Here is a 15,600-nt window from a genome sequence, read left to right as displayed (position 1 = left end):
GCAATAACTCAATCAAGGTTTTCACAAATCATTGGATATAGTTTTTCAATTGAATGACAAAATGTTTGAGTTATATTCATTAAAAAATATTGGTTTTTTACTTTTCCTATAAACTTCAATGATTTTTTTTGCAAAAAAAAAAGATACATATATGATCTTTTTCATTCCATAATTTAACTCAATTCAATGGTATTATATTACTACAAAATTAAGAGAAAATGAAATTGGATTTGTTTTGTTTAAAACTAAGTCGTTTAAAAGATTCTATATCTAAGTTTAGGTACATAACAGCCACATATTAATTTTTCCCATATATATATATATATATATATATATATATATATATATATATATATATATATATATATATATATATATATATGTGTGTGTGTGTGTGTGTGTGTGTGTGTGTGTGAGAGATTGATTGTCGACGGTGAGTAGAATGTACGTTTTAATGTTCATAATTTTATATGAATTTTCAGGCCCGGTTAAAGAGGAGGGCAAGCTGGGCCACTGCCCAGGGCCCATATCAACTTGAGGGCCCCAAATTTATATGAGTAGGTATTTTATAATATTAAATTCTGCCTGCTTATAATGTGAAATTGACTATAGCTGACTTGGTAAGATCATCTTTTCATTTGATTAGGCACGCGTATTCGATTCCTTGGAGTAGCAGCCTTTTTAGTTTTTACCACTTACTTAATCCTTTTTTTTAATATGTTCGGTTATCCTTTTTCTCAATTGCTTCTGTTTTTTCTTCCTATTTTTTACTTTGATTTCATTTATAATTTATATTAAAGTTATATCCAATAAACAATAAAAAATAATAACACATAGTAGGCTAGATGGTTTATATGTTTGATTTTATTTGAATGTTACGTAATAGTATTGATTTTGACATTTTTCTAATTATTTTCTTTAAAATTCATTTGAAGTTATTTACATATAATTTTGTATATTAACAATCTTTTGTAATAAATCACTAAATATTTTTATTTATGATCATTAGTTTGTCTATTACCAAGATTCTTCGAAAAAAATTAACTTAGATTTAATTATTATATAAATTTTGGTAATTTGAAGGGGGCCTTTTGTTTTTGTTTTGCCCCGGACATCAAATATCATAAGACGAGTCGTGGTTAAAAGGAAGAGATAGATAATTTAGCGAAGGATTGCCTCTAAAAACATGCAAAGATCATCCTCTCGTTAACAGGCAACATATAGTAAACTTATATACAAACTTTGGGCCGGATTATATATGTGGGCCGAGAATACAAAGCATAAAAATACACAATATAATTCACTAACATCATGCACTTAAATTTCCGAAATCCATAACAAATGTCCTACACTTAATAGGTCCATTACAACTCACTTTTTGTGATGAGGGCTTATGAAATAAAAATTATGTGCTTTTAGCATTACTGCATCAAATTTATAAATATAACATGGTAACTATGTCAATGTCACCATAAAATATTTATGAGAAAAAACGTAAAGTCGTTTTTTTTAATCTTACTCTAATAAATAATTTGTTTTGTCACGTGTCACATTCTCATTGATTTGGCCACATGTAATAATGTGTTTATTTTCAATTAAATTTTTTTCACATGGCATTTTGTGGTTTTTCCTATTTTATTAAACTCTACATAATATTTAAATATAATAATTCCAATAAATGTAATAATAAATGCATATCAATTTCAATAATTGATTTTCCTTCTAATTTTAACATTTTTAAACTAAAAGTTCATTAGTTTCCTTTGTTTATTTATCTAAATTATTTATTTAAATTTAAAAGAGAAAAAAACACTTTAATTTAATAATTCAATATTTTTCTAATTTTTCTTATAAATTCAAACTTTTTCAAATGTTTAGAATTTTCATATTTTTTTAAATGAACTATATACTAAGCTTTAATCAAATACTGTATACCTTATCTTACGTGTGTGTGTGTGTGTGTATATATATATATATATATATATATATATATATATATATATATATATAGGGGATAGGGAATATACATTACAACCCCACCTAAGCTTAGGTATTAAACTTCTAAAATATGTCGTTTTAACATGCTAAATATACCCGGTTTGGTTTCACTTGGTAAATATATCATCCTCCACAACATTTCATTATTTCATTATCGTTTTACCATCTCTGTTTTCTTTCCTCAATTATCGTTTATTACTTCACCCAAGTGAACATTACTAAACCCTAAACCTAAACCCTAAACCCTAAATTTAAACCCTAAACCCTAAACCTACACCCTAAACCCTAAATCTAAACCCTAAACCCTAAACCAAAACACTAAACCCTAAATCTAAACCCTAAACCCTAAACCCTAAACCCTAAACCTAAACCCTAAACCCTAAACCCTAAACCCTAAATCTAAACCCTAAACCCTAAACCCTATTGTATCGATCTTGAATTTACATTTTGAAGTATTAATCGTGAATCCATTAACCGTAATCTTTATATAGTAAAACAATGTATTTTCAAGAGGTTTAGTACATAAGCTTAGGTGGGGCTGTAATGTATATTCCCTTTTCCCATATATATATATATATATATATATATATATATATATATATACACGCGCATAATATGGTATAAAAATTGGAGTTGATTTTGATACAGCCCAAGGTAAGCCGAAGAGGATGACAGTGAAAGCACCCTATGATCACTTAGGTGGGCAATACACCTTCGAGTTTGACGTCGATGATGATTTTGGGGAGATCGGAGCTGTGCTGGTTGAGAATGACTACCGCAACAAGATATATATACAGAAAATTAAAGTCGACAAACCTAAAAAAGTTACCTTCACATGTTCATTCCAGTTATGATAACGACCAAAGGAGGATCTTCTTCGCTGACAAGGTTTAATTTACATATATAACATGTTTCTGTTTACTAGTAGATCGCAATGGTGTATATATGGCAGCCATTAATATCCCTTAATCTATTTGTAATTTGTACAGTGTTACCTGCCATCGAAAACGCCAAGTGCCCTCAGGTCGCTGAGAAAGAAAGATTTGGAGTTCATTCGAGGCGATGGCCAAGGAGAGCGTAAAGATTTCGAGAGGATTTACGATTATGATGTATACAACGACCTTGGAGATCCCGACAATAAGAGCTCAGATCTTGCACGGCCGGTGCTCGGTGGCAAGAAATTTCCTTACCCTAGGCGCTGCCGTACTGGTCGGAAAATGTCCTCTAAAGGTACGTACATATAACTAACAAACCCATTAAATGATATATCTAAGATGGTTGTTTACAATTCAAACATGTTGAATAACAGATCCGCTGACGGAGACAAGATCTTCAGACCCGTTTTATGTACCAATCGATGAAGATTTTTCAGAGATAAAGTCGGTATCATTTGGAGCGAGGACTTTGTATAACTTGCTCATTGGTGTTATACCCCGTCTAGGCACCGCTTTTACAGGAAAAGACGAAGACTTTCGTTTATTCCAGGATATAGAGTCGCTTTTTGACGAAGGAGTTGTTATTAATGGTACTGATAAACATGTTGCAAGTGTTTTGCCTAGAATTATCCATGAGGTTGTTGACACCGTGGATGACCTTATCAAGTTTGATCCACCTGAAACTATCCAGAGTAAGCTCGCATATAAACATGCATTATACTTACTCTTTTTAATTAAGTTGTTTGTGATCAGCTTCTTACAAAGGTTTTCTATACATTGCAGGGGACACGTTCTTTTGGCTCCGTGATGATGAATTCAGTCGACAAATGCTTGCTGGTGTCAATCCTTGCAGCATACAGTTGGTTACGGTATATATATCACAACAAATTAAGAGTGTTTTCCAACACATAGTTATATAATTAATGAAAAATCATAAGGTGACTGTGTGTGTGTGTGCAGGAATGGCCATTGATGAGTAAATTGGACCCTAAAGTTTACGGGCCACCTGAATCAGCAATCACCAAGGAGATTGTTGAGCGAGTGATTGGAGGTTTCATGACTTTCGAGGAGGTAATGAAAAACAGAAGGCCGATAATTACTTTATGGAAACTTCATATCTTTTTAATACACCAAATACTACGTACACCATTAATTATGATATATAATTGTCATGTTATAGACTAGAGATGCTATTACGATTGTGAAGTTGTAGTAAATTTGAAAATCAATCATGTTTTTCCAGGCTTTGGAACAAAAGAAATTGTTCGTGTTGGATTACCATGATCTACTATTGCCATACGTAAATAGAACAAGAGATATTGATGGGATAACTCTATATGGTTCAAGGACTTTAATGTTCCTTACTCCTGCTGGAACGTTGACCCCAGTTGCCATAGAGTTGACTCGACCGTCTTCAGAATGGCAACCACAGTGGAAGCATGTGTACACACCTTCTTTGGGTGCCACTGGTTCTTGGCTATGGAAGATAGCTAAAGCTCATGTCCTTTCTCATGATTCCGGTATTCACCAGCTTGTTAGCCATTGGTAATGTATCGGTTCCTGTTTACTCATAATACTTTAATTACACACGTTTGTGTGTTTTTCCCTAGATCTCATTAATTCATAGGTGAGCTTATCATGATTTGATTTGGCGATGCAGGCTAAGAACTCACTGTGCAACTGAGCCTTACATCATTGCCTCCCACCGTAATCTTAGCACAATGCATCCTATTGCACGACTACTCCACCCTCATTTTCGTTACACCCTGAAGATCAACGCCCTAGCTCGACAATCTCTCATTAATGCCGGTGGTGTTATAGAGTCGACATTCTCTCCTGGAAAATATTGTATGCACCTTTCCTCTGACGTCTATGATCAGTTGTGGCGTTTTGATCACGAGGCACTTCCAGCTGACTTGATAAGCAGGTGCCCTTAATTTATGCAACTTTGCAATTTGACGACTATGGTTTTCCACTTTTTGTATGGCACGCATCTCTATATATAGCTGGTTAATTATTTTATATATTTTGTATCTTACAGGGGTATGGCTGTTAAAGATCCTACTGAACCACATGGTTTGAAACTAACAATCGAGGACTATCCATTTGCAAACGACGGTCTACTCCTTTGGGATGCCATCAAACAGTGGGTTACGTCTTTTGTCAACAACTACTACCCACAAGCAAGTCTCGTAGCATCTGATGAAGAGCTTCAAGCATGGTGGCATGAGATTCGAACAGTTGGGCATGGCGATAAGAAAGATGAACCATGGTGGCCACAACTCAAAACCCATGATGATTTGATTGGAATCGTGTCAACTATCATATGGGTTACTTCTGGCCAACATTCAGCTGTGAACTTCGGACAATACGAGTATGCTGGTTATTTCCCTAACCGGCCAACCATCGCTAGAACCAAGATGCCTAACGATGACCCAACAGATAAAGACTGGTAGATATTCCTAGACCGGTCTGAGGCTGCGTTGTTGAAATGCTTCCCTTCCAAATCGCAAGCTACCACAGTCATGGCAGTTCTAAACGTTTTATCGACTCATGCCACTGATGAGGAGTACATCGGTAAAACTGCAGAGGGTCCATTTGAGGCGGAGCCAGCTATAAAGGTCGCATATGAAGAGTTTCGTGAAAGGATTAATGAGATGGAACGCACCATAGAGAAAAATAATGCCAATCGCAATTTAAGAAACCGAAGTGGTGCAGGGTTGGTTCCATACAAGCTTCTCAAGCCTTCTTCGGCACCTAGTCCTACCGGAGAAGGTGTTCCAAACAGCATCTCCATCTAGTTTAGTCATTTGTACCCTTTATTTGTTGGGTTTCTAAAAATCTTTCCCCGGCAACGGCGCCAATTTGTTAGGCGTGTCAAACCCAACAAATAAAGGGTACAAATGACTCCTTAAACACTACTACTCTGCACTAAAAACGTAGTACAAGGTAAGTAGGGTCGATCCACAGAGACACGGGACAAGTGTTTATACCTTTTTGCGTAAGGTACAAAAATGGTCACAGAATGGGGGGAATTTATAAGCAATGATTTAAACTATAGAATAAAGCAATAAGTAAATGATTGATTAAGTGAAATAAGTTCAAGATTTGTAAGTACTCCAACTCTATGCAAGACAAATTAGAAATGTGATTCCATGGATGACAAGATATTTGTTTAATTCTATCTAAGTTGGTACTTGAAAGTGTTAACAAGCTCTAACACTTCCCATTCACCACAATAATTAACCAAAACAAGCTCTTTGATTAATCCTAACCTTACCAATCTAATCTAAACAAACTCTTAGAATTAGGTTGAAAGATTGCATTAAACTTTATGTGAATGTTCCCAACAACACTCAATACTCCTCATAAGCTCGGGAGCATAAGAATGTGTGAATAAGATTTACACTAAATTCATTCAATAGAAATCAGTTTAGTGCTTCTTACCTAGTCCAATTTACAAAACAATTACAGATTTTGCAATTAGATAACTTGAATGATCTAACCCTAATTCAAATGGCCAATAAGAATCACAATTAGAATCAAACATTCGATTGAAACAAAATCAAATTCACTAGATAGAAAATTAAAAGAAAACATCAAGTCATATGATTGAAATCACAACTAGAAGTCAAGACATAAAGTTGGAGAATCTAGGGTTCTAGCCACTCATGACTAGAACAAGATCACAAATCTAGAAAATGAAATTAAAGTTCTTACAAAATGAAATCAAATGTTCCCAAGTGTTAATCAACTTCAAAATCCTCAAGAAAATCGCCTTCTCTACTCCAAAAGTCGACCCCCCAAAGTAAAAAGTCGGTTCCCCCCTTTAAAAATGGTGAAAAACTGCTTTAAAACCCGCATTTACGTTTACACGGCCCGCGTAAATTAACACTGTCATTTACACGGCCCGCGTAAACGCAAAAATATACTGTGCAGAAATCTACGTTTACACGGCCCGCGTAAATGCAAGGCTTGCATTTACACGGCCGTGTAAATCTCTGTAAAGCCAAAATCTTCATTTTTTTGATATCTTGCTCCTCGGTGCTCCGCAAGTCCTGAAATTTTGTCCGCAACTTTTATTTACCTCCTCCAACAATATCCTACCTCCAAAAGTCCCTGAAATATCACAAAAGTATTTGAATGAAATTGCCTCATGAAAAATCCCGAAAAACATGTAAAATGCATGAGTTTAAGCCTATATGCAATGTACTTTTATGAAATAAAGCTACAAAATGGGTACATGAAATGCACCTAACACTTGTCCTTAACAAGATATAGTGTTGTTGTTACCAACACGAGTAGTTGGAATGTACCTAATTTGAAATAAAAGAATCTTGGTTCTAATTAAGAATTATTCAATTAATCTTAATTAATGACTCGTTACTTAGTCACTCAAACTCAAGCTCAAACAATGATGGTGTGTAGGGTTGTGCAATAGCAAGTGATTGGAACCCCCACCAAATAAACACCAAAAAAAAAAATATAGCAATGAAACCAATAATTAACTAGACGCGTCTTAATTAAGTTGTATGGTTTCAGTTTATAAGACTAACCTCATTAGGGACGCGTGTTTTAGGAAACCATTCATCAAATTTTGAGGGATACAAAATAAAAATAAAAAAGTTGACTAGTTGACTTTTGCTCCCTTCTGTGTCATCCACACCAAATCAACCTACCTCTTCAGTCTAACACCTAGCCGCCTTCTTGACGATGCTGCTAGTTTCCTATGGACGTCCGTGTTGCTCGAGTCCGTTTCTAAAGACCTTGATTGTACGTATAGTATACCTACTTCTTACAGTCAGGAAATGTTGTGTGAAATTCAAATTCAAAATAAGATATGGAGCTAGAGTTTGGTAACTTTATTTTTATTTTTCCATTATAGGCAATATTAGTGTAACACCCGTTTATTTATTAGTTAAATAAATAAATTAATGAACGAATGGTAGCCTAAAATAAATAATTATATATTCAGGGTGTTTGGTTCGAATAGTTAATTGCCACATTTTTAGAAGCCGGGGGTTAAAAGTGTGAGTTCGGGACTCATTTTATAAATATTTATGAAGACAGGGGCTCCGTGGTACTTATTGGAACTTGAGTTGGAAAGAATGTGAGGAGGAGGGACTAATAATGTCAACATGGCTGAAACTTGATCACTCAGACCTAATTTGTAATGGATTTTAGATGGTGGGGTTCAAATGGTAAAATTTGGGTTAGTTTGAAAATAATTTTGGAAGGGAGGGACTATTTCTGCCATTATGGCATTAACCTTCCTAGGGCACGGGTATATAACCCACACTAACCCTAAACCTAAGGGAAGCTATGAGCCGTCACCCTCCTTATGCCCACTCACCGGCTGCCACTCCTACTTCTTCACCTCCCGGCGCCGCACTACCACTATTGAGCCGTCGACCACCGAAGCCGCCATAACGAACCTGCCGCTGCCACTATCTCAGGTTCTATGCCTCCACGAGTTGTCGCCGGAGGAACCGAGGCAGTTGAAGTCCGATGTCGGGGCAGGTATTGCTGCCGTTCCCAGCCAATAACGTTGCTGCCGGAGTGTGCCGTCGGCCTCCCAGCAGCGTTGCTATTTCAAATCCTCGAGGAGGACACGAGCAGGCGCCTCCTCCTTCCGTTGCTGCTGTTGTCGCGGTTTGCTTCGCCGTACTGTCGCCGTTGCTGTTGTTCTCTTGTGTTGCTGCCGACGACGTGTCTATCGCTGCCACCACCGTGAACCTCTAGGTGGGTGGTGGTGTAACTGTTTCGGGGCTTTGTGTGTGTGTCGTAGTGTGTGGGTGTGAAACCCTTGGTCAAAATCTGAAGGGAAGTCACCGCCACCACCGTGAGGTGGTGGCTACCGCCATGCGCCACCGCCGACCACCATTAGGTGGTTGTGTGTGTGTGATTAGCTTAGTGGGTGTGTATGTGTTAATTGATTATTTTTTTGTAAGATGTAATTAGAAATTGAGATAATAAAAGAAATTAAAAACTACCACCTTAGGGTGGTGGCTGCCGCCACCGGCCGTCGTGTCGGGTGGCGGTGTGCCTCGTTGTATGGTGACTCGTTGGTGATGTTTGGACAAGGGACATAAACCCTAATGGGCCCAATGAAGCCCTAATTGACATTAAAGCCCAAACATGCGTCTAATGGGCTTAATGGACCCTAATGGATCTAAAGACTTAGCTAATGGTCCTATTGGGCTAAGATGGGTTGGAAACCCTAATAAGGGTTTGGAAAACCCTAATGCCATGAAACCTTAATTTGGGGTTTATCGGGATCGCATCGGGATTAATTAATGAACTCAGAATATTAATTAATAATCATTTGCAATCAACCTAAGTCAACATTGGACTTAATGGATTAAGTCCTTAGTGGGTTAAGTCCTTAATGGGTTAAGTAGGAAACTTAACCCTAATCGTCATTTTATGTGAAACCCTAATTTCACTTGGGTTTATTATTGGGCCTTTCAGTTGGGCCTTGATGATTAGATTACTAATGGGCCATCCAAGAATAATCATATGGACTAGAATATGTTGATGGGCTTAGGGTAAGGCCCATATGAGGGTTTGAGCCCAATTTGGAAAATTAGGCCATAGATGGGCCATAGTTGGGCCTTAATGGTTATGTGATATTGGGCCATTAGAATGTTGAATGTTGGACTGGACTAAATGGTTGGGCCTTATGGTAAGACCTTGTAACGGTTTGGGCCCAATTTGGAAAATTGGGCCATATGATGGGCTTTGACTCATAGTTGACTTTTGGGCCTATGGATTGGGCCTTGGGCTTGAATAAAGCCAAGCATGGGGTAATGTAGTAATGACCCAAGTACGTACTTATGATTATGTAGTGGAACCCAATTCTTAATTGGGTGATGTTTGATATTGACAGTTCGAGAATCTGTCATCCAACAGCTGGGGTTGAGTCTGCGGGACTTCAGCAGTGTGGGATTGTGTCTACGGGACTTCAGCAGTGTGAGGTGTGTGTGTGTATATATATATATATATATATATATATATATATATATATATATATATATATATAGGGAATATACATTACAACCCCACCTAAGCTTAGGTATTAAACTTCTAAAATATGTCGTTTTAACATGCTAAATATACCCGGTTTGGTTTCACTTGGTAAATATATCATCCTCCACAACATTTCATTATTTCATTATCATTTTACCATCTCTGTTTTCTTTCCTCAATTATCGTTTATTACTTCACCCAAGTGAACATTACTAAACCCTAAACCTAAACCCTAAACCCTAAATTTAAACCCTAAACCCTAAACCTAAACCCTAAACCCTAAATCTAAACCCTAAACCCTAAACCAAAACACTAAACCCTAAATCTAAACCCTAAACCCTAAACCCTAAACCCTAACCCTAAACCCTAAATCTAAACCCTAAACCCTAAACCCTATTGTGTCGATCTTGAATTTACATCTTCAAGTATTAATCGTGAATCCATTAACCGTAATCTTTATATAGTAAAACAATGTATTTTCAAGAAGTTTAGTACATAAGCTTAGGTGGGGCTGTAATGTATATTCCCTTTTCCCATATATATATATATATATATATATATATATATATATATATATATATATATATATATATATATATATATATATAATTATATATATATATATATATATATATATATATATACACGCGCATAATATGGTATAAAAATTGGAGTTGATTTTGATACAGCCCAAGGTAAGCCGAAGAGGATGACAGTGAAAGCACCCTATGATCACTTAGGTGGGCAATACACCTTCGAGTTTGACGTCGATGATGATTTTGGGGAGATCGGAGCTGTGCTGGTTGAGAATGACTACCGCAACAAGATATATATACAGAAAATTAAAGTCGACAAACCTAAAAAAGTTACCTTCACATGTAATTCATGGGTTCATTCCAGTTATGATAACGACCAAAGGAGGATCTTCTTCGCTGACAAGGTTTAATTTACATATATAACATGTTTCTGTTTACTAGTAGATCGTAATGGTGTATATATGGCAGCCATTAATATCCCTTAATCTATTTGTAATTTGTACAGTGTTACCTGCCATCGAAAACGCCAAGTGCCCTCAGGTCGCTGAGAAAGAAAGATTTGGAGTTCATTCGAGGCGATGGCCAAGGAGAGCGTAAAGATTTCGAGAGGATTTACGATTATGATGTATACAACGACCTTGGAGATCCCGACAATAAGAGCTCAGATCTTGCACGGCCGGTGCTCGGTGGCAAGAAATTTCCTTACCCTAGGCGCTGCCGTACTGGTCGGAAAATGTCCTCTAAAGGTACGTACATATAACTAACAAACCCATTAAATGATATATCTAAGATGGTTGTTTACAATTCAAACATGTTGAATAACAGATCCGCTGACGGAGACAAGATCTTCAGACCCGTTTTATGTACCAATCGATGAAGATTTTTCAGAGATAAAGTCGGTATCATTTGGAGCGAGGACTTTGTATAACTTGCTCATTGGTGTTATACCCCGTCTAGGCACCGCTTTTACAGGAAAAGACGAAGACTTTCGTTTATTCCAGGATATAGAGTCGCTTTTTGACGAAGGAGTTGTTATTAATGGTACTGATAAACATGTTGCAAGTGTTTTGCCTAGAATTATCCATGAGGTTGTTGACACCGTGGATGACCTTATCAAGTTTGATCCACCTGAAACTATCCAGAGTAAGCTCGCATATAAACATGCATTATACTTACTCTTTTTAATTAAGTTGTTTGTGATCAGCTTCTTACAAAGGTTTTCTATACATTGCAGGGGACACGTTCTTTTGGCTCCGTGATGATGAATTCAGTCGACAAATGCTTGCTGGTGTCAATCCTTGCAGCATACAGTTGGTTACGGTATATATATCACAACAAATTAAGAGTGTTTTCCAACACATAGTTATATAATTAATGAAAAATCATAAGGTGACTGTGTGTGTGTGTGCAGGAATGGCCATTGATGAGTAAATTGGACCCTAAAGTTTACGGGCCACCTGAATCAGCAATCACCAAGGAGATTGTTGAGCGAGTGATTGGAGGTTTCATGACTTTCGAGGAGGTAATGAAAAACAGAAGGCCGATAATTACTTTATGGAAACTTCATATCTTTTTAATACACCAAATACTACGTACACCATTAATTATGATATATAATTGTCATGTTATAGACTAGAGATGCTATTACGATTGTGAAGTTGTAGTAAATTTGAAAATCAATCATGTTTTTTCAGGCTTTGGAACAAAAGAAATTGTTCGTGTTGGATTACCATGATCTACTATTGCCATACGTAAATAGAACAAGAGATATTGATGGGATAACTCTATATGGTTCAAGGACTTTAATGTTCCTTACTCCTGCTGGAACGTTGACCCCAGTTGCCATAGAGTTGACTCGACCGTCTTCAGAATGGCAACCACAGTGGAAGCATGTGTACACACCTTCTTTGGGTGCCACTGGTTCTTGGCTATGGAAGATAGCTAAAGCTCATGTCCTTTCTCATGATTCCGGTATTCACCAGCTTGTTAGCCATTGGTAATGTATCGGTTCCTGTTTACTCATAATACTTTAATTACACACGTTTGTGTGTTTTTCCCTAGATCTCATTAATTCATAGGTGAGCTTATCATGATTTGATTTGGCGATGCAGGCTAAGAACTCACTGTGCAACTGAGCCTTACATCATTGCCTCCCACCGTAATCTTAGCACAATGCATCCTATTGCACGACTACTCCACCCTCATTTTCGTTACACCCTGAAGATCAACGCCCTAGCTCGACAATCTCTCATTAATGCCGGTGGTGTTATAGAGTCGACATTCTCTCCTGGAAAATATTGTATGCACCTTTCCTCTGACGTCTATGATCAGTTGTGGCGTTTTGATCACGAGGCACTTCCAGCTGACTTGATAAGCAGGTGCCCTTAATTTATGCAACTTTGCAATTTGACGACTATGGTTTTCCACTTTTTGTATGGCACGCATCTCTATATATAGCTGGTTAATTATTTTATATATTTTGTATCTTACAGGGGTATGGTTGTTAAAGATCCTACTGAACCACATGGTTTGAAACTAACAATCGAGGACTATCCATTTGCAAACGACGGTCTACTCCTTTGGGATGCCATCAAACAGTGGGTTACGTCTTTTGTCAACAACTACTACCCACAAGCAAGTCTCGTAGCATCTGATGAAGAGCTTCAAGCATGGTGGCATGAGATTCGAACAGTTGGGCATGGCGATAAGAAAGATGAACCATGGTGGCCACAACTCAAAACCCATGATGATTTGATTGGAATCGTGTCAACTATCATATGGGTTACTTCTGGCCAACATTCAGCTGTGAACTTCGGACAATACGAGTATGCTGGTTATTTCCCTAACCGGCCAACCATCGCTAGAACCAAGATGCCTAACGATGACCCAACAGATAAAGACTGGCAGATATTCCTAGACCGGCCTGAGGCTGCGTTGTTGAAATGCTTCCCTTCCAAATCGCAAGCTACCACAGTCATGGCAGTTCTAAACGTTTTATCGACTCATGCCACTGATGAGGAGTACATCGGTAAAACTGCAGAGGGTCCATTTGAGGCGGAGCCAGCTATAAAGGTCGCATATGAAGAGTTTCGTGAAAGGATTAATGAGATGGAACGCACCATAGAGAAAAATAATGCCAATCGCAATTTAAGAAACCGAAGTGGTGCAGGGTTGGTTCCATACAAGCTTCTCAAGCCTTCTTCGGCACCTGGTCCTACCGGAGAAGGTGTTCCAAACAGCATCTCCATCTAGTTCACTCATTTCATGCAATAAAGCTTTTCGAGATGACCGATGCTACATTAATAAGATTACTAAGTATGTTGTTGTGTTTGTTTGTCTTGTCCCTAGTGTTGTTAACAACACGAGTAGTTGCAATGTACGAAATTTGAAATAAAAGAATCTTGGTTCTAAGAATAATCCACTTTGTCTTGATTAATGATTCGTTAACGAGGCTTAGGCCAAGGGGAATGGTGTATCAAACCCATTCAAAAAGTGTTGTTACATAGGTCTACTACATACTCATTACCAAACCGCTAGCCCTTGGAAATTAGTACCACTCCACGTTATTTATTTATTTATTTTTTTACATTATTAGATTGAATTAAAAAAATAATTCGTATAAAAACAAACATTAAATTAAAACACATTACATTAATTTTAAAACACACAAATTTAAATACTAAAATACTTTATATATATATATATATATATATATATATATATATATATATATCCTAAATTACTTAAAAAAACATAAAACATACCAAGTAAAAAATAAATATTAGAACCTACTTTCCATATTTATCGCGGACTTGTTGTTGGATTTTGAGAAATATCGCTAGATTTTCCGTGTCGAGATTCGATTGGGGCTTTGTGTTTATGATTTGAAGATCGGTAAGGCTTGAGGGAGTGGGAGGTGCTAAGCCTCGCCACCTCCCTTGCTAGTAAAGTCTTACCCACTCCTTATCATTTGCTAGCAAACTCGCCAGAAGTGTCTCGCCAAAGAGGTGGCGAGAAGAGAGAGGAAAGAGAAAATAGTTATGTGAATTATGATTGGTTGTTTCCTTTTTATCTATTCTTTTTTTAAGTTTTTTTTCAAACTAAACTTTATTAAAATAACACACCACCACTCCCTATCAAATGCTAAATATTAGATGCTAAGAGAAAAACTTGACGTGGCATTCAAAAAGCTGATATGGCAAGATGCTAGGAGTGTTACCACTCCCTTTAGCCTAAGAGTGATTTTTTGGCAACGATCTTCCTCCGTTGATGGATTCCACAAGCCCGTCGTCGCTAGTTGCGATTGATTTTCCGCTTGAAGACGCCGCCCGTTTTGCTTTGTCCCTTCCCGGTGGTCGACGAAGTTGGACTTCCTGAACCCTCTGCATCGGCAACATCGAATCCATCATTGAGGTCTAACCCAAAACCTGCATCCGAATCGGAAGTTCTTGGTCTTTTGTTGGAGCCGGTGGTCGAGTCCGAATGCGACATCTCCAGATTAAGGACCCATTTTGTGCCGTTACGACAAACTTCTCACGCTTTTTGGTGACCGAGAGGTTTACCATTGTTGGTAGCTTTGAATTGGTAGCACGCGGTTGATAAAATGTTGAAGTCATTGCAACCACTTTTATGCATATTTTTTAGATTTTCAAATATGTCATTAAACTTTGTGCAAGCCGCGCGTAGATCACGCCATTTTCCATTAACCGCGTCGTACGAACGATCCGTTTGCCTTCCAAGTAGCGTGTGAAAGTGATCCAAAACACGATTCAAAAACTTTCTTCGGATTGTGCATTGCCTCTTCTCGAGTCACACGATATGAAAATCCAAGCTTTCGCTAAATCTTTTTCCTCTTTTTTGTTCCAAGCCACTGTTTTCTTTTTCCCTTTTGCTTTTGGTTGCCTTCTTCGAGATGGTTGTGGTTTTTCTTGGACCCCGTTCATCATCGTTGCCGAGGTTCATAGTTGGGGATTGAGATAATAGGACTTGAGATGATTGTGTTTGGAAGTGTTGAGAAGTTTGTTGTTGAAAACCTTGGAATTGGGGTTGAGTGAAGTAGGGTCGAATGAATTGTTGTTGTGGTCATTGTTGTTGGAAGAATT

General features: G+C 37.4%; 1 protein-coding gene and 1 pseudogene across 1 annotated transcript; both read left to right on the top strand.

The window, feature by feature from the left end:
• The first annotated feature begins 2,868 nt into the window (after nt 1-2,868).
• Nucleotides 2,869-5,734, top strand: LOC145153374 (lipoxygenase 2, chloroplastic-like; annotated as a pseudogene).
• A 2,457-nt stretch (nt 5,735-8,191) lies between these two features.
• Nucleotides 8,192-13,845, top strand: LOC145118113 (lipoxygenase 2, chloroplastic-like). The gene is made up of 9 exons (XM_079054179.1): nt 8,192-8,453; nt 10,652-10,902; nt 11,004-11,244; nt 11,324-11,641; nt 11,733-11,818; nt 11,910-12,020; nt 12,193-12,494; nt 12,610-12,876; nt 12,991-13,845. Exons 1-9 carry the CDS (start codon nt 8,192-8,194, stop codon nt 13,748-13,750), a joined length of 2,598 nt encoding a protein of 865 aa, XP_078910305.1. The 3' UTR covers nt 13,751-13,845.
• The last annotated feature ends 1,755 nt before the right edge of the window (nt 13,846-15,600 follow it).

The sequence above is a fragment of the Lactuca virosa genome, chromosome 1 (genome assembly GCF_052849685.1).
Source record: "Lactuca virosa cultivar CGN04683 chromosome 1, Lactuca_virosa_CGN04683_v6, whole genome shotgun sequence".
In the NCBI taxonomy this organism is placed as follows: domain Eukaryota; kingdom Viridiplantae; phylum Streptophyta; class Magnoliopsida; order Asterales; family Asteraceae; genus Lactuca; species Lactuca virosa.
The sequence above is the reverse complement of the archived record's forward strand: the minus strand, read 5'-3'. Positions and strand labels throughout refer to the sequence as shown.

Excerpts from the sequence above, each read along its gene's own strand:
- LOC145118113 (XM_079054179.1), top strand. The coding sequence starts at position 8,192 with ATGGCATTAACCTTCCTAGGGCACGGGTATATAACCCACACTAACCCT. Across the intron at positions 11,245-11,323 it reads TCGGAAAATGTCCTCTAAAG|ATCCGCTGACGGAGACAAGA; the intron begins GTACGTACATAT and ends GTTGAATAACAG. Across the intron at positions 12,021-12,192 it reads GTTTCATGACTTTCGAGGAG|GCTTTGGAACAAAAGAAATT; the intron begins GTAATGAAAAAC and ends ATGTTTTTTCAG.